Source organism: Cololabis saira, chromosome 10, assembly GCF_033807715.1.
Source record: "Cololabis saira isolate AMF1-May2022 chromosome 10, fColSai1.1, whole genome shotgun sequence".
NCBI classification, from domain to species: domain Eukaryota; kingdom Metazoa; phylum Chordata; class Actinopteri; order Beloniformes; family Belonidae; genus Cololabis; species Cololabis saira.
The window spans coordinates 11,648,355-11,666,800 of NC_084596.1; the positions used below are offsets into that span (position 1 = coordinate 11,648,355).

The following is an 18,446-nucleotide window of genomic DNA, read 5'->3' on the forward strand; positions in this document are numbered from 1 at the left end:
CTGGGTGTATGTAGATGTTATTGGGAATTTACTAGTGAAAGAAGTTTACTGTGAAATACGGCCATTTCTGGGCTGTAATCGGGAGTTTACTGACCCCACTTTTTACTGTTACAGTCCTGACAGACCAATCGCAGCGCATGTTATTGCGGGGGCGTGGCTAAGAATTGATTCAGCAATGTGATTGGTTCCTCTCTCACAGCGTTGAGAGTTGCGGGGGTCTTTAAAGTTTGTCCTAGTCAGTTACTGTTTGTTTTGCTCCCGCCCGGTAGAACTTTTTTTGCTTTTGAGGAGATACTGCTGCGTTGTTGTAAAACATGTCGCATAAACGGTCCTTGTGCTTTTATCCAAATCAACCTGAAGCAGATGTTACTCCGACCAGACCTGCAGTAGAGCGACAAGGACGGTCAACTCCATCTTCTTCCCCATGAGAAAGTCCCGGTTCAGGTGTATCTGTTGTTGTTAATGCTTTAAATTCTTTGTCGCGACAAATATCGAAATTCGAAGAAAAAGTAGACAGCAGATTTGAAAAGATAGAGCGCAGACTACAGGACATCGACGGCAGATTTGAGCTACTGGACGAGGAAGTGAAGAACTTAAGCTCTGATCGTGTTGAAACTTTCAGCTCCGATTCCACACCCGCAAAACGGATTAAAAGAGCAAAGAACACACGTGTTGCTGTAAGTAAGTTTGCTTATGACTAAGGACTGTGCACAATTCCTTTTACATTTAACTGCATGTCCACATGAGGTAATAATGCTTAAATACTTTTAGAATCACACTAACTTTGTATTATTAATCTATACAGGAGGCTGTAAGACGTTTACACAATTCTGAAAACAACGCTATGAAGCTGGATCCAAAACAAAGGTAAATATATGTTTTTTGTTTGTAATCACTGTAATTTACCACAGCAAAATAAAAAATAAATGAATAAACGGCATTAGGAAAGAAATTGTTGAAAAACCATAGACATATATAAACTTTATATATGTCTATGGACTTTATTAAAGGCTAGATGACTCGTCCGCGCTGCTGCCAATGCAGAGCGACGTCGTCACAAGGTGGCCATCTTGCCACAGGAGAGCTCGCTCACTCTAACATTGTGTTTAATGGTGCATGTACTGCTTAAACAACCTTAACTTGCTCAATTCTCAACAGATTTTCAAACAGTTTGGTTTTTTATCAACGTCAGAGATGTAGTTATGACACTGCATACTTGTGAATAATTATAAACATTGAAAAACGTACTTTTATATGAAAATAACCAGAAACAGATAGCTATGACATGGTATTTATATTAAATCAATATTTCTATAGTATTCTTAGTAACGTGTCACGTGTGCTCAGTGTAGTCACGTGTGATCTAGATCTATTTTCTCCACACAAAAATAAATAAAAGGTTGCTTTGCGGGTTTGAGTTTGTTTTTAATCAACTAACATGGCTCCTCTCTTTCCCAACAGTATCAATTCTCCACATAACCTTGCAGTTACGACATACATGTTGGAGCAGGTCGGCATTGGTTTTCCTGACACAGACAGCGACGTGATAACAGGTAAAAAGAAAGGCACATCCATCCTTGTTCTTTTAGAATTGCTTTGAATAGATATTGAAACTAATTAAATTCTAATTGTATTTTTGCTTGTGCTTTAGCTGCTTGCAAGACTTATTTTGAGTCTTTGAAAAGGAGCCATCGTCTCGATCAGCCAGAAAATGCTCCCCAGAAAAAGAAATTAAACAATGCAATGAAGACTAGACAACGGAAAACAAGGGTAAGTTACAGCAATATTTGGGTTAGTGAGTTACAGTATATGGAACTGAGATGTTTTTAATTTAGTGTTAATTGAATATTGGTAAAAAATTATACACATTTTAATTGCTACTCTATATTTTGCAGTTGCTGGCCTCCAGGGCTAGATGTGTACAGACTCCCGCTGAAATGTGACCTGATGACCTGATGTCAGAAGAAAAAGATGGCGTCGTAGATGGACGGGCGGTGTGGATAGTTTCACCTCCACCCCAAAGACACGAGGCTTCTGCTTTGTGCCAGGTGCTTCAGCAGAGGAAAGACAAGCAGAGTTCAGCCCTATACCTACATGTGCAGCGACAGTCACTGGGGCAGAGCGGTGCCACGCAACGGGCGGCGCCACTGGGAGACAATGGCTCGTTTTTAGCTCTGTTAAACTCTTAAGTTGACCTGTTTGGTAGAGGAGCAGGGGCCATTCAGATCAAACTGTAAAAAAAAACTGCAAGAGAGAGAAGTGCTCACTGACTGGACTAAGTTTTGATCTCTTTGTCGGAGATTTGCTTTTAAAAGTGCCTTTTTTGTTTTTTTCATGTGGACACACACTGAACTTTTTGGAATACTGTGTTTTAATTTTCTGCAATAAATACATTTACTTGTACTGAGGTGGTTGCTTATTTGATTTCTGAAATGTGCATGTATTTGTAGCCTGGTAAACTGCAGGTAGCTTGCAGTAATCCTCTCGGGTGCAATTTTCTTTTGCACCAGTAGAGGTTGCTGTGCTTGGGGGGGTTGGGGGGATGGGGCTTGGGGGGGGTTGGGGAGTGAGGGTAGGGGGGATGGGGCTTGGGGGGGGTTGGGGAGTGAGGGTAGGGGGGGTGGGGGTTGGGGGAGGTTGGGGGGTGAGGGTTGAGGGGCTGAGGGTTGGGGGAGGTTGGGGGGGTGGGGCTTGGAGGTGTGGGGGGGGGGGGGGGGGGGTGAGGCTTGGGGGGGTGAAGTTCCCCCCCCCCCGCCCCCCTCAAGTCTGGAATGTCACACCTGTGTGTGACAATAGCCAGCATGGCACCCTGCTGAGCTGGCTACTCCAAACACAGCAGGAGGTCCCAGTACAATACAGGTGTTTCCGGACCGGGGAAATTTTTAGTTTTCGGCTGGTTTACCTTACATAAATTCCCGTGCTAGCACCTGAAATACCGGGGGTATACACAGCCGTAAACCCTGGTTTTTTTGCTGTGTCCCCTCCCCTCGGGATCACTCAGAGAAAGGAGGGTAGAAGCTGTAAAACTAGAGACATGGCCCACAGGCTGCATTTCTAATATATGAAGAAAAAACAAGCTTTTGATTGTTTTTAAGACATTCAAGGCCTGTTTGAAATATACATTAAATGCCATAATAGGTCACCTTTAATGTGTGCATTATTATGAGTAAGACTATATTATTATTATTAGACTATTATTGAATATAATTATTATATTAATATTACTGTCATTATTGCTATGACAACTGTAATTGTGATTATTATAATTGTTAGAATATTACTGTTATTACTTCTGTCATTATTATATTATTAATTGATTATTAATCAAACATAATTATTGTTACTTATTTTCCTTTTCTTTTCTGAAATAATGTGTATTTTTTTATAGATCGCCATTATTACTGCGTTGCTATGTCTAAAGAGGATTGTGATATTGGTGAAGATTTATTATTATAATTTACATTACTTATTTAATTGATTTGATTGTCCCTGTGTCAATCAGTTATATTAGAAATTAATTTAAAGCTATTTGTCACTTTATATAAACTCTGCTGGCGTGGTACAAAAAAAATGTACCCACCTCAGAGTTGTCATGAATAAGAAATAAAATGATTGAGGCCAAAATTGATTTATTTATTTTGAACCAGGCTGTAAATATGTTTATGTATGCTATAAAGTTGGACTTTTTTTGTTTGTTTTATTCATAAACTTGGACATTGTCAGTGGACATTGACTCGCGTTTGCACCCTGCCCTCTATCGGCCAGCTGAAGAACTGCAACCCTTGAGCGGTCTGCGTTCGTTTAATCACGTGATCTAACGCGAGCCGCGGTCGGTCACGTGGTGTATTATACATTTTTCCCCACACACATAATTGCGCTGTGGTGTGTTGGATTAAAAATGAACGTGAACAACCTGACATTTTTAGTTATTTTTCTTAACATAAAAAATTGCTTCGGTTTTAAAAACTAAAAAAAGAAATCTATTAAGAAGAATGCAAACAAACGGTGACGTCATACTGTAATGCGTCAAGATCAAAGGCAGTCACGTGATCACACATTATATATAGCCTACACCCAAGAATTGGAATCTTCTGTCATAAACCTCAAATCTGTTGTGAGATTCTCTGGAGACAGTTTGCATTTTTTTTTTTGCTGTAAAAAACCTTTAAATCTTCGAAATGGAGACAAACAACATCAGTTCTACATCAAATTCCCTGTTTGATATTCAACCGAGGAAAGTTCTCCGTGGTGGCTCCTGCCTTTACAACATTGATAAGTTGGTTGGTGAAGGTACTTTTGGAAAAGTGGCCAGCTGTATAAACCTGAAAACACTAGAACATGTGGCTGTCAAAGTGATGAAACAAGAAGACGCTGCATTTGGCTTGAGAGAAGCCAAGATGCTGGAAAAACTCAGACAACTTGAGCCTGACAAGAGCAATTTGCTAAAATTCACAGAACATTTCAGGTATGGAAACTATTTTTGTTTGGTCCTAGAAACGTTGGACATGAATTTGGTTGATTTCATGGAAAGAAGGAATTACACTCCACTTAGCATTCGTGAAATCAGGCCAATTGCTCAGCAGATGCTAATCGCATTGAAGGCTCTGAATAGCATACAAATGGTTCATGCTGATATTAAACCAGACAACATCATGCTTGTTAACCATTGTTCACAGCTGTTGGACTACCGTCCATATGATTATGAATTCATGACATATGTGAGTGGGTGAACATTTCTCTTGGACCAGTAAACCTAAAGACCTAAACTTTCATGATCCCTGCCTCATGGTGAGTTTACGACACCTCCAGCGTGGTCTGGAGAACGGAAAGACCCCATGGACACCAGGATTTGCATATGTGACCCTCTTGGTGATAAGGCACCACACTTTGATTGGACAAGGACCCCAAGCTGCAGGAAGGGGTATCAACTTCCTGTATGCAGCTATAAAAGAGGAGACCCCCCTCTCTCCGGTCTCTTCTCTCTTTTCTGCTTCTTCCTTCTCACCCACAGGTCTCTGTAACACCAGGGAGCCAGCCAAGGGCCGGCTTTCTCCTTCGTGAACGAAGGAGCGTCCGTTTTGCAGCGCTGCACGAGCGACCCACGCAGTTCCGAGCCCAGAAAGCCGAACTAGGGACCCTGCATTGCCTCGACGTGAACCCGACGCCGATCCGAAGTTGAAGGAAGCCAAGTGCTGTGCCCAGCTGCTATCCCCTCATCTGCAGCAAGGACACAGGAGGGAGTGATAGCCGCTTTATCAGGATCCCCTGCTGAGCGTAAACACCCAGCTGTTCCCCGAGGAACGCTGACCGACCACCCTTTTTTCCTTCAACTGCAAAGATTCACGTGAGAGGCTGTTTTTGGTGTCTGGGCAGAGAAAACTAAGTAATACACTTTAAAAGTTAGTTTACGCTGTGAGCTGGACTGCTGATCCCGTCATAGTTGTGTTTATTAACTTAAGTGTTTTTGTTTATCTTCTTATTGGTCTACTGCTGCATCCACATTGCTGGATCGTTATGACATGCTCCTCGACAACCGAAAACAAGGCCCTTCTAAATTTCCCAGTTGAATGACCAGAGCGCACGTGTGAAGTTTAGTTTCACCGTGGGGCATTTCTGTGTGGGAAAGATCAGAAGGTCTTGGGTTTCTGGTAATGAGAAATTATTTAAGAGTGTCTATTATTTTACTTTTCTTCTGTATCTCTCTCTCTCTCTTCCTCTCGTACTAACCCCCCCCCCCACACGCACACACACACACGCACACACACACCCAGACGCTCCCCTCGGTCATAAATTCCCGAGCCGTTCTGAGATCCGACACACACACACACACACACACACACACACACACACACACACACACACACACACACACACACACACACACACACACACACACACACACACACACGCACACACACACTAGTCACACCCCACACAGATGACTGGAACTTTTGCATTGTATAATTTCTGTCCCTGTGTACGTAGTGTGCCATCAGGATTTTATTTGGGGTGTTGCGTCTATCATCTTTTGACACCTGGATGTAAATAAATCTTTTATCTCTTTTATTACTAAATTTTTAATGAGTGGTTGTTGTTATTTCATGCAAGATTTGGTCACAAATTGATTTGTTTAAGCAGAGCCTAGTGTTCGGACATCACGCCTTCATTGTTATTCTGTAAGATATAGTAAGATTTGCTGTTCTGCAGGATAATTCAAATCATGTGAGACTGATTTTCTGCTGTTTTAGTTATCGAATCCCACCGGAGTAAGGCCCGGCGGTGGTGCCCCGAGAATAATTATCATTTTGATAATACGATTTGATAAATAGTCAACTTTATTAATTATTAATAATATTCATTTATAGCCTTGGATAACTAATCAGCCAAGCTACCCGAGTTGCACAACAAAATGGTGCCCCGTGTGAGGCTCTCGAAACAATATTTGTGGCCAAGTTTGTATGAAATAACAGAACATTAATTTTGATCGGGAAAGAAAATATTTTTATTTTTCTTCCCCTCTCATTATCTGATTCCTACGGTTATTTTAAAAACCTCCCTGTTCTAATGGCAACCTCGCTTCACTAAGGGTTGGTCGCTTTAAGTTTATTAACTTGAACTTTTATTTTTATCACTACTTTTATTAATCTGTTTGATTAATTTTCCTCTGCAACCTTGCTTCACTGAAGTTAATGGTTGGTTTCTATTCTATTAATAGAACTTTGTCGGGATTACCCCATGTGAGTTATTCTTTCGGATTAATTTCTATCGTGTTTTTTAAATTGAATCTTTAATTTGGGTGGCATTTCAATTTTAATCCACCTTATTGATTCTCTTTTGGTTTTTTTTGTGCTTCCAAGGTTATCTCAATTCTGTTTATGATAACCAAGAACCCAACTGCCTTCAGGCACAGATCAGAGTTGGCTCAGCCTCTCATGCTTCATTTATTGTCTCATTCCTTCTAATCTGGGTGATAATGTGAATCTACTTCATTACTGAGTGTTAATCTCTTGGCAGAGTCGCAAGCGAAACACTGGTGTCCGGTTCGTGAACTGGTGGTGTACAGGGCAGGAAACTCATCGCATTTGGACGCAGAGCCAGCAGAGGTGACCAGAGGTTGACTAAGAAGGACCGTCAAGCAAGTTCCGTTTGAATAGGAAGCTTTTCGCCAGGTTCCCTTCCTTCCTGGGCCCCTGGCCAGACGCGCGATGACTAGCCCAGGTAACCATGAAAGGGGGGCCGAGGCTTCCCCCAGCGTCACTTTTACCGACACTCAAGAAGTAATTGCACGTATTATGGAAATACCCAGAGATGAGCTGAGCATAATAAATAACTATGACCTCCAGATCTGCGAAGGGAGGATAGCAGAGCTCACTAGCTTCGCCAAGAAACCGTATAAAAAAGCCTGTGTAGCCAACGTTCCGGGTAAACTGGCGTTGCTATGGCAACGTAAGGCAGAACTCCATGCTGGGGAAAACAAACACAGGTGGCGACAAAAATACGAGGGGGAAGTGTTGGCGCATTGCGATGCGCAGGAAGAGATTGAACGCTTGAAAAGCCTGTTAAGAGAGGCTCAAGCACGAATCCGAGAAACTAACCGATGCGCCTCAGAGGAGGTGAATAACGTCCATAATTATGAACGTAACGCTGGTGATAGGATACAGGAGTGGATCTCTTCAATTAAGAGTTCTTCCAGAGAAGCATTCTTCTCCGATGTGCTTAGCTGCAAAACCCAGCTCCAGTCACATAAGTTCAGCCACGTGGAGGAACGCCATGAAAAGTCATGGCTGCTCCGTGAGCACGCACTTAGCCTCCGGGAGAAGGCATTAAGCCTCTATGAGCAGTCGCTTAGTCTCCGCCAGCAGTCGCTGGACTTTCGTCAGCAGTCACTGGACTCCTGTAACGGGTCCACTCGAAGCTCCGAGAAAATGGAGCCGCGCTGGGTTGAAAACAAGCATGTGAACCGCGAGCCACGGCTCGAATCAGAAATTAAAGTAGATCAACTCTCCAGTGTCCCGATCATTAACAATTTGCAGCAGTGTGATGAAAGGCGTGACCAATCTCACACTGACCCACGGCCAGCAGGGGGCCAGAGAAAGGATCCAGCAGTTAACCTGCTTATCCTGTCTGAGCCCAGGGGGACAGCCAGTAGCCCAAACGCTACTGACACTGTTCCAGACCTTATCACCTGGGATGAAATGAAAGTGCAGCCACCCAGGTGCAAAATGAGGAAAGGGGGGTCAGACTTAAAGCGTGCCCCCCCGTTCACCCTCAGGCCCACTGCTCCGCGTGTTCAAGATGAGGTGCTGAGCCCGAAATGCGGCCAGCCTCATAATCTGAAGGCCGTAAATCCAAATTTCCGGGAACCTTTCCCTGATGGACAAAAAGTTGTGTCAGGTGGTTTAGACCCCCACTCCGACCTACCTGTTCCAAACCAGACAAGAACTAATTATTCTTCTCGGCACAGGGACCGGTTGTATCAGGAATGTTCTGGTGGACCAGACGACCCTGGCCCGCCACATAGACAAGGCTTGCGTCTCCGTGACCTTGAGTCCCTGGCCAATGACATAGAACACTTTGACCCGGATGATCCAGGGTCAAATATTGAGAATTATCTCGATGAGGTTCAGGATTGCCTCCGAGATTTACCTCATGCATCCTCTAGCGAGAAGGTAAAGCTTCTTTGGAAAACCACAGCCAGGAGCGTTCGTGTTTTCATAAGATCCCTTCCAGTTAAAACCAGAGACTGCTATGAAGCACTCCGTCAGGCTTTGCTAGAGGAGTATTTTTCTGAAACCGACTGGGCTTCAGCTACTCTGGCTGCTTCTTCAATTAAGCACCAGGAGTCAGAAACCCCCAAAGATTATTACTGGCGTCTGAGAGCTGCGTTTTTCCAGGGACGCAACACTCCCGGTTTGGAGAATGATCGTCATTTTAAGTCTCTATTCCTACATAACCTCCATGAAAGGGGGCGATGTAAGGTAACTCTTTACTGCAGCGGGAGGCGAGATCTCAAAATGCGAGAAATCCGCGGGTACGCTGAGCTGGCGTGGGAAACACAGAGACGTCCCACGGTAGATTCTAAGAACGGTCCACAGAGTGACCGAGAGGTGTTCCACCCCGGTGCTGACGCCAGGGCGCCGCCCAAGAGACGGCGCAGACGTCGTAGATCAGCAGGCCAGGGGGGGGGCCATATACACCCTGTTGGCCAGAGCACTGAACGAGCTGCATGACTCGTCTGCAGCCGACTGACAACTTCTGACCCAGAAGTGCAAATCCCCCCACCCCTGAAAAAGGGGGGGGGAGGGATCTTGGAGTGTTAGGGAAGTAAAGCTCAGGCCTACACTCACAATTTTATTTCATTTGTTCTGTTTTTGTTTTTCCGGATCTAGCAATTAATCGCAGAACGATTAAACTGTTAGGGAATAAGACTTTCTTCCTCCGTTACCCGAGGTCGGTTCTGTTACAGGACGGACCCCCTCCGATCCGTTTCCTTCCTCAGCACCGCTCTGCCAAGGGATTAACACGTAGTGAACACCCGCTGGGTCCGGTATGCTTTTGGCAGTTACGTATCGAGGGTCCGTAACCTAACTAACCTCCCTTCTTTTTATCTTTATCTACCTCATTCTGCTAGTAATGACACTGAACTGCATAATCGAATCCCTTATCGTTTCTATATGTTTTATGTTTTATGTTTATTGTTATGTTTTATACCCTAGTCTCGTATAGCATAGCGTATTTCCGTCTGCCCAGACGTGCCTCACCTCTGCCCAGACAAAGCCTCCAGCGCTATGCTAACCTCTGAACTTTTAAGTACTGTGCCCCTCTGCCAACCAGGACTGCATCACATGGACTGTTGCACCGTTGGTAGATTTGACAACCAGACCCTGCATTCCCGCCGTCAAATCTAAGGGGGGATGTTGGACTACCGTCCATATGATTATGAATTCATGACATATGTGAGTGGGTGAACATTTCTCTTGGACCAGTAAACCTAAAGACCTAAACTTTCATGATCCCTGCCTCATGGTGAGTTTACGACACCTCCAGCGTGGTCTGGAGAACGGAAAGACCCCATGGACACCAGGATTTGCATATGTGACCCTCTTGGTGATAAGGCACCACACTTTGATTGGACAAGGACCCCAAGCTGCAGGAAGGGGTATCAACTTCCTGTATGCAGCTATAAAAGAGGAGACCCCCCTCTCTCCGGTCTCTTCTCTCTTTTCTGCTTCTTCCTTCTCACCCACAGGTCTCTGTAACACCAGGGAGCCAGCCAAGGGCCGGCTTTCTCCTTCGTGAACGAAGGAGCGTCCGTTTTGCAGCGCTGCACGAGCGACCCACGCAGTTCCGAGCCCAGAAAGCCGAACTAGGGACCCTGCATTGCCTCGACGTGAACGCAACGCCGATCCGAAGTTGAAGGAAGCCAAGTGCTGTGCCCAGCTGCTATCCCCTCATCTGCAGCAAGGACACAGGAGGGAGTGATAGCCGCTTTATCAGGATCCCCTGCTGAGCGTAAACACCCAGCTGTTCCCCGAGGAACGCTGACCGACCACCCTTTTTTCCTTCAACTGCAAAGATTCACGTGAGAGGCTGTTTTTGGTGTCTGGGCAGAGAAAACTTAGTAATACACTTTAAAAGTTAGTTTACGCTGTGAGCTGGACTGCTGATCCCGTCATAGTTGTGTTTATTAACTTAAGTGTTTTTGTTTATCTTCTTATTGGTCTACTGCTGCATCCACATTGCTGGATCGTTATGACATGCTCCTCGACAACCGAAAACAAGGCCCTTCTAAATTTCCCAGTTGAATGACCAGAGCGCACGTGTGAAGTTTAGTTTCACCGTGGGGCATTTCTGTGTGGGAAAGATCAGAAGGTCTTGGGTTTCTGGTAATGAGAAATTATTTAAGAGTGTCTATTATTTTACTTTTCTTCTGTATCTCTCTCTCTCTTCCTCTCGTACTAACCCCCCCCCCCACACGCACACACACACACACGCACACACACACCCAGACGCTCCCCTCGGTCATAAATTCCCGAGCCGTTCTGAGATCCGACACACACACACACACACACACACACACACACACACACACACACACACACACACACACAAACACACACACACACACACACACACACACACACACACACACACACACACACACACACACACACACACACACACACACGCACACACACACTAGTCACACCCCACACAGATGACTGGAACTTTTGCATTGTATAATTTCTGTCCCTGTGTACGTAGTGTGCCATCAGGATTTTATTTGGGGTGTTGCGTCTATCATCTTTTGACACCTGGATGTAAATAAATCTTTTATCTCTTTTATTACTAAATTTTTAATGAGTGGTTGTTGTTATTTCATGCAAGATTTGGTCACAAATTGATTTGTTTAAGCAGAGCCTAGTGTTCGGACATCACGCCTTCATTGTTATTCTGTAAGATATAGTAAGATTTGCTGTTCTGCAGGATAATTCAAATCATGTGAGACTGATTTTCTGCTGTTTTAGTTATCGAATCCCACCGGAGTAAGGCCCGGCGGTGGTGCCCCGAGAATAATTATCATTTTGATAATACGATTTGATAAATAGTCAACGTTATTAATTATTAATAATATTCATTTATAGCCTTGGATAACTAATCAGCCAAGCTACCCGAGTTGCACAACACAGCCTTTCAAGGTGAAGCTGATTGACTTTGGTTTTGCAAACATGGGATCAAATCAAATGTGGAACTGTCAAAACCTGTCTTACAGAGCCCCAGAAGTCCTACTAGAACATCCCACCTTGGATGAAGGCATCGATATGTGGGCCCTTGGTGGCGTTTTGGCCTATTTGTACCTCGGACAACACTTGTATCCGATGGAAAGTCAATATGAGGCCATGAGGGTGATGGTGCAACTGAACGGTCAACCTGACGATGATTTCCTGGACAGGGCAGCCAACACCCGTCACTACTTTCATCTGGTCGAGAAGGATTTTCGTCGTACGTGGTGGCTGAATTCCCCAAATCAATACTCGTGGATGAAAAGAGAGAATGTTGAAAACTATCATGGTGATTTTACAAATGCATTTTCTCTGGATCAACTGATGGCAATGCAGCCACGAAGAATGATCCCTGTTTGTCGTGAAGACACCAAAGCATTCATCAGTCTCCAAGACAAAGCAATGAAAGTCAGATATTTGGAGAAACTGCATTTAGTGTCTGTGGAGCATCTTGGAAGAAAGACGGAGGGATTGGGACCTCAGTCGGTCAGCAGCATTCTCTCCCTCCACAGCAATGTAATGGCCACGCGATTCATTTGTTAAATTAATTCATTTCATTCGTTAACTTTGTTTACTTTATGTTATTTATTCGTTCTATTTGAGCCACTCACAGACTCGTTGCCATAACCTCAATCACATAATTGATGCGTGCGCGAAAGGCAAAATGATGGATTTGCATCTAACTTTCTGTCAGGTGACCAATGAACTGTCAATTATCCATCAAGCTCCACAGTGATCATGTTAACATTAAATCAGATAGATTTGTGTAGGACATTTCTCTTGCGGGACAGTGTGGAAACAGAACATTCTTGAAATCTGATGGTAAACCCATTTTAAATGCACCACAAGTTGCGTCTCCTCTTGAAGCTATTCTGCTCCCTTCTGCCATTGCTGTGTGTAAGTGTCAGGCCCAAACTTCTTCTTCTGACCCTATTAGCCAAGGCAACAGTACACTTGGCCTGTTTGGAGGCTCTGCCCCCCTTCTGAAGGCCAAGTTGAGATCTCTGATCAGAGTCTGAACAGAGATCTCAACTTGGCCTTCAGTACATTCTGCATCCCTAAAAATATTAACTTTCATATCCAGCAGCAACAAAAGATTTTATTAACATACTTTATCTCAAAAACCTTTTATTGAACTCTAAATGACAATAAAATGATTAAATATATGAAAAAAGTAATCCAGACAGGAGGAAAAGTGTTAAAACACGTGACTTCTTTCCTCTCTAAAAACCTCACTACATTCATGTAACCATCTTCCTGTAGGGGGCGGTGTGACGTCACTCCCCAGACTCCTGATCTTCACTGTTTCCAGATTCTGAGGTTGCAGACGTGAACCAGGATAAAATGTTCAGGACAGAAAGTTACATCAACAGCAGAAACACTAAAAAAAGAAGTAAAACATAAATATTGTAAATGATGAAATGTGAAGTGTTATGAAGTGAAGCTCAGCAGTCTGCAGCTTGTGATGAACCAGCGTTTGCTGAACCCAGCAGTCACTTCCACTTTACCACAGGCTGATATGTTCCCCTGAACTGAACCCTGGAGAGTGGAGGTCACATGTTTCTGCTGGAGCTTCTCTTTCTCCACAGTCTGCAGTCAGAGTCTCTGGATCTCAAAGCTTCCAATCAGTTTTTCTACTTTTGAATCAACCTGATTCAGAAAAACATCCACGTATTAATATGATTATTATCATTTTAGCTGAAAAAGTCTTGTAAACATCAGTGTAGACACCAGTGTGATCCTGGTCTGGGGAAGTTCTAGAAACCTGGGAACACAGGAGAGACGACCCGAGCTGACTTTACATCCCCAGAGGTCCAGATGAGCTTCTGTCTCCATCATGATTCATTTTTATTGCTGCTTCTGTTCACCTGCACATTGAAACTCAAAGTTTACTTGACCCTTGCTCTCAGGCTTCACGGCCCACTAAAAGTCAAACATTTACTACGTGTAGTGTCACAACGTGCACTCAGTTGTTAACACGCTGACGGTAAAGTGAGCCATCTTGGGAGGTTTCCTGAGCCACGTTCCCAGACCTCCACCCTGCAGAGTGAAGCTGAACCGCTGCACCGCCCTCTGGTACCGTCCAGCAGCATCTTCCAAGCAGAACATGTTCCTGCAGCGGCTCCTGCTCCCAAGACGGGTCCATTTCACTGAGATTCAACTGTTTACTGTTTTAATTCACTTATTCCATCTTTATTTAACAGGAAAAGAGGATTGTGGAGATTTAAAGCCTCATTTCTGAGTGAAGTCTTGCCAGAACAAGAGCAGTAAAATCAGTAAAGACACATTTAAATCCAGAAATATGATCTGTTGTGAACATGAACTCTGTACTTTGGGATGTTTCAGGAGGAAAACTGCCCCAGTTTTACTTTAATATTAGATTAATGTTTTTCTCCCTCAGATCTGAGTCAAATCCTGGAATGAAGACTGAAGAAAACACTTTTTTAGAGCATCAGAAGTTTTATTTCTTAAAGATCCAGATTGTTAAACATCCTCAACAGATTTAGACATCAACAACATCTGATCTGCAGATCTAGTCTGGTCCTGCAGCTGCAGCTTTGACTACCGGCCCCAACACACTAGTTTACACCAACTACAGGCTTTACTGAACTGTTTGCTGCGTTGCTGCTGGTCAGTAATATTTCTGAAATAATTTACTTTGTGCTCCAGTCTAAAAAATATTTTCATCTTTAGAAAACAAGAACATTTGGTTTGCTAATGAATGAAGAAGGTCTGGTGGGTCGTCTGTTGGAGTCCATGAAGTGGAAGAAAAGAGAAATACAACATAGAAACACATCAAAACTAATAGTTAACAACAATTACAACAAAGGCTTATTTCTTTGCTTAAATAGAAAATGTTAATATTATTAATATTTCCCAGGTGAAACTACAAACTACAAAACAATAACTTCCACCTACAAAAGAGGAAATAACAACAAAACATCAACTTATAGAACAAAAACGTCCCTCCACCATCAAAGTTTGAGATGTTCATCTCTGAGAAGAAAAGAAAATCAAGAAAAACTGAGATAAAAACATGAAGAGTAAATAAGTCTATTTGAGTTTACAGAACTCAGCTGAGTGTCCAGAAGTGTTACAAACCCGAACTCCAGCGTGTAGCGGCTGAGTGAAGGTGGTCTGGACTCTGTGGAGGAGGGTCATGGTTCCAGAGACGCTGTAGAAGGACAGAACACCTGCTCTGTGATCCAGGTAAACTCCTATTCTGGAGCTCTGAGGACCTGAGATGGAGGTTAGGATGCTGTTGTAAAAAAATCCACAACTGTCTGAGGAACAATGTATTGACCAAGATTTGTCATTAAATCCAAATATACTTTCCTCCCCTGATCTGCTGATGTCCTTGTATGAAACTGCTACACCAGCACCTGCTTTCTTCTCCACCTCCCAGTAATGACGTCCAGCCAGACTCTCTCTACTCAGGACCTGAAGATATTCAGTGAATCTGTATGGATGACTAGAATAAGACTGATCTTGGTCCATAAAAGTCACCTTTCTGTTTTCCTCTGACAGTAACAGCTGTGTGTTTACTGTGTTTGGATCCAGAGTGATTTCACATGAATATTTCAAGAATCCAGCTCTGCTCTTTGGTTCTGGTTGTGGCAGTAAAACATCCACATCAGTGATGGTCAGTGAGATGTTTGTCCACGTGTCTCTCGGGATGTCCTGTAGTTGACCTCTGACCTCTGACACAGCTGCTGTCACATCCTCAAAGTACCTGAGAGGACGGATGCTGATGCTGGAGGAGTGTGTGGACTCACTGAGTGGTGACAGTGAGGGGTAGTTGTGGAGAAACTGGTTGTGGTCCTCGGTGTCTGAGAGCTGCTTCATCTCAGCGTCTCTCCTCTTCAGGTCAGTGATCTCCTGCTGCAGCTTCTCCTCAAGCTCTCTGACTCTCCTCACCTCAGTTTCCTGCTGGGATCTGATCTGCTGCTTCACATCAGAGCTTCTTTTCTGGAGGAGAGAGATCAGCTCAGTGAAGATCTCCTCACTGTGCTCCACTGTTTTATCAGCAGACTGATTGATGGCCTCCACCTCCTGCTGAAGCAGCTTCACATCTTTCTCTCTGTCCTGGATCTCCTGCTGGATTTGTTGTCGACTCACCTCCATCTCTCTCTGCCTCTCAGTCCTTTCTGCTGCAGCTGAGACTGTGTCATGGCCTTTATGTTCATCCACAGAGCAGAGATAACAGATACACTTCTGATCAGTACGACAGAACATCTTCATCACCTCATCATGACGGGGGCAGATGTTGTCCTGCAGGTTCTTGGAGGGATCCACCAGCTTGTGTTTCTTGAATGGAGCCACATCATGATGAGGTTGAAGGTGATTCTCGCAGTAAGAGGCCAGACAGAATAAACAGGACTTGATGGCTTTCAGTTTTCTTCCAGAGCAGAAATCACAGGCCACATCTTCAGGTCCAGCATACCAGTGATCAGCAGGAGCAGCTTGGGGTCCAGTCTTCTTCATCTGCTCTAATAAAGCAGCAAACACGGTGCTTCTCACCAGTGCAGGTCTCGGTATGAACGTCTTTCTACACTGAGGACAGCTGGGGAGTTTCTTCTCTCCTTCATCCCAGTAGTTGTTAATACAGTTCATACAGTAACTGTGTCCACAGGGAATAGTCACCGGATCCTTTAAAACCTCCAAACAGATCGAACAAGAAAATGTTTCCTGGTCCAGCTGATCTCCTTTCTGCGCCATTTCTCCTCTCGATAACTGAGACTGAAGTTTTTACTTCCTCAACACTGAAACTATTCTGCACATCTGCAGGGGAGGGAACAAGGAAACGTGTCCTGAGTTGAGCTGCTGGTTTATGAGGCTCAGAGTCCATGAGGAGAAGTTGTCTGTGATAAAAACCCTTTAACTCTTTCAGAACAGAAAACGTTCCTGTTTAAAAACAACTATCAGTCTCCCGTTCCAGGTTTCCAGATCGTTTTAATGTCAGTTTCTCAACAATGATACAATAGATAAATGTTTAATTTTGTCTCAAAATGTGAGCAGCGCAGGTTCATATAAAAACATGAAAATGTGTTTGGAAAAATTAAAATAAAAATGTTTTAAAAAAATATCATATTTCAAATTATAGTTTTATAATGAATACAAGTCATCAGCGTAATTATTCTTCTTGTTTAAGTATAAAAAAAAAACAATAATAACAAAAAAACTGAAAAGTACACGTTGGTTAACAGCAGGTGTATCAAATATAAAATGCTTACCTTAACATTTTAACACAAACTTAACAAAGTTAAGTGTGTTTTGCAGCCGTACCTTACCGATTACAGCGTGTATTAACTTCATTCATTACTTCACAATCACATTTGCTTATATCATTTTTTAATTGAAATGGGAATCTGTAGATTTTAAGGCGCTGAAATAGCTCCACACATGATTTAATTCGTGATCGATCGTCAGTAACGTTCTGACTGTAGTTTCGTTGTCACTCATTAATTTACTCAGCTGTATTTCACATATGATAATAACAGACCATTTAGGCTAGATTATTATAGTAAATTTACTTCCCACTGTGCTCTTATTAATGACAAACTAAATATTTACTCCACATTTCTAAAGTTTCAATATTTTAATGTTAAAATGTCCAAATCTCAAGGAGAAATAAACACACATATTCCTGGTTAAAAAAAATGGTTTTGGTCTCCATGGACAGATTTCACATCCATGACAACAGTTCAGTACATCAGGTAAAATAATATAAAGCAACAAAGTTATGCATAATTATGTTTTTTTTTTTTGGTTTGTTTGGTGGCACGCACCGAAGCCCGTGTGTGTGGTGCAGAAAACGGTGATTCTAGACCACATCTTGGCTGTAATGTGCAATTTCTGAGCTTTGGGAAAACGTTGGAGTTTCTCCAGCAGCACAGGCCGTTGTGCAAACGTGTGGCCAGCGACACACCTCTGTGCTACAGCATTCATGCAGCTTTACCAACAGTTGGCTGAGACTGGCTGCGTCTCGGCCTGGAGGGCTCAGAGCACGAGGTCGAACTAACAGCAGGTACCTCGTGATAATAACACAGTGCTGGATAAACACAGTGGTCATTACTGATTTTGCAGCTGAAATGATATTTAAAATGGGAAGTCCTGTTGGAAATGTAGCCGAGAGCCGACTGGAAATTTTTGTATCCTTCCAAGTGGACGTGTGCTGGCACTGGCTGTACATCAGGTTGTGACGCCAGGAGGGTGCCTGACTACTAAAGTTGCTTTCGTCAATGGAAATTATGACTAAATATCATCATCAATCAACCTTTATCACCTGAGGAAAACGAGACGCAACGCAAAAGCTGGTCATGTGACGATAACGATAATTAAATATATAATGCAATATCGTAGAGGAATAAAAACAAGACTAAAATGTAGATTACAAAATAAAAACTCTGCTAAAACGAGACGAAATGTTCTACCAAAGATCCTTAATGTCCATGTTTTAAGTAGTTTCCTCTGGTTTAGTGAGTGGAGGTTCAAGAAAACGTGTCCAGAGTCCAGCTGCTGGTTTATGAGGCTCAGAGTCCATGAGGAGAAGTTGTATGAGATAAAAACCCTTTAACTCTTTCAGAACAGAAAACGTTCCTGTTTAAGAACTACTATCAGTCTCCCGTTCCAGGTTTCCAGATCTTTTAATGCCAGTTTCTC

At 43.3% G+C, this 18,446-nt stretch overlaps 2 protein-coding genes and 2 long non-coding RNA genes across 5 annotated transcripts in view; 3 read left to right on the plus strand and 1 right to left on the minus strand.

The window, feature by feature from the left end:
- The window catches only part of LOC133452413 (WD repeat-containing protein 37), a 76,102-nt gene that overhangs the window by 45,809 nt on the left and 11,847 nt on the right, over positions 1–18,446 (plus strand). The window lies entirely within an intron of this gene.
- Positions 319–1,506, plus strand: LOC133451850 (uncharacterized). Its single transcript, XR_009783216.1, has 3 exons — positions 319–677; positions 806–867; positions 1,462–1,506. It is a non-coding gene; the product is annotated as an uncharacterized LOC133451850 (long non-coding RNA).
- On the plus strand, positions 1,531–1,964 carry LOC133451851 (uncharacterized). Its single transcript, XR_009783217.1, has 3 exons — positions 1,531–1,553; positions 1,652–1,770; positions 1,896–1,964. It is a non-coding gene; the product is annotated as an uncharacterized LOC133451851 (long non-coding RNA).
- Positions 14,838–16,520, minus strand: LOC133451852 (tripartite motif-containing protein 16-like). Its single transcript, XM_061730993.1, has one exon. The coding sequence runs from the start codon at positions 16,500–16,502 to the stop codon at positions 14,838–14,840; it is 1,665 nt and encodes a 554-aa protein (XP_061586977.1). The 5' UTR covers positions 16,503–16,520.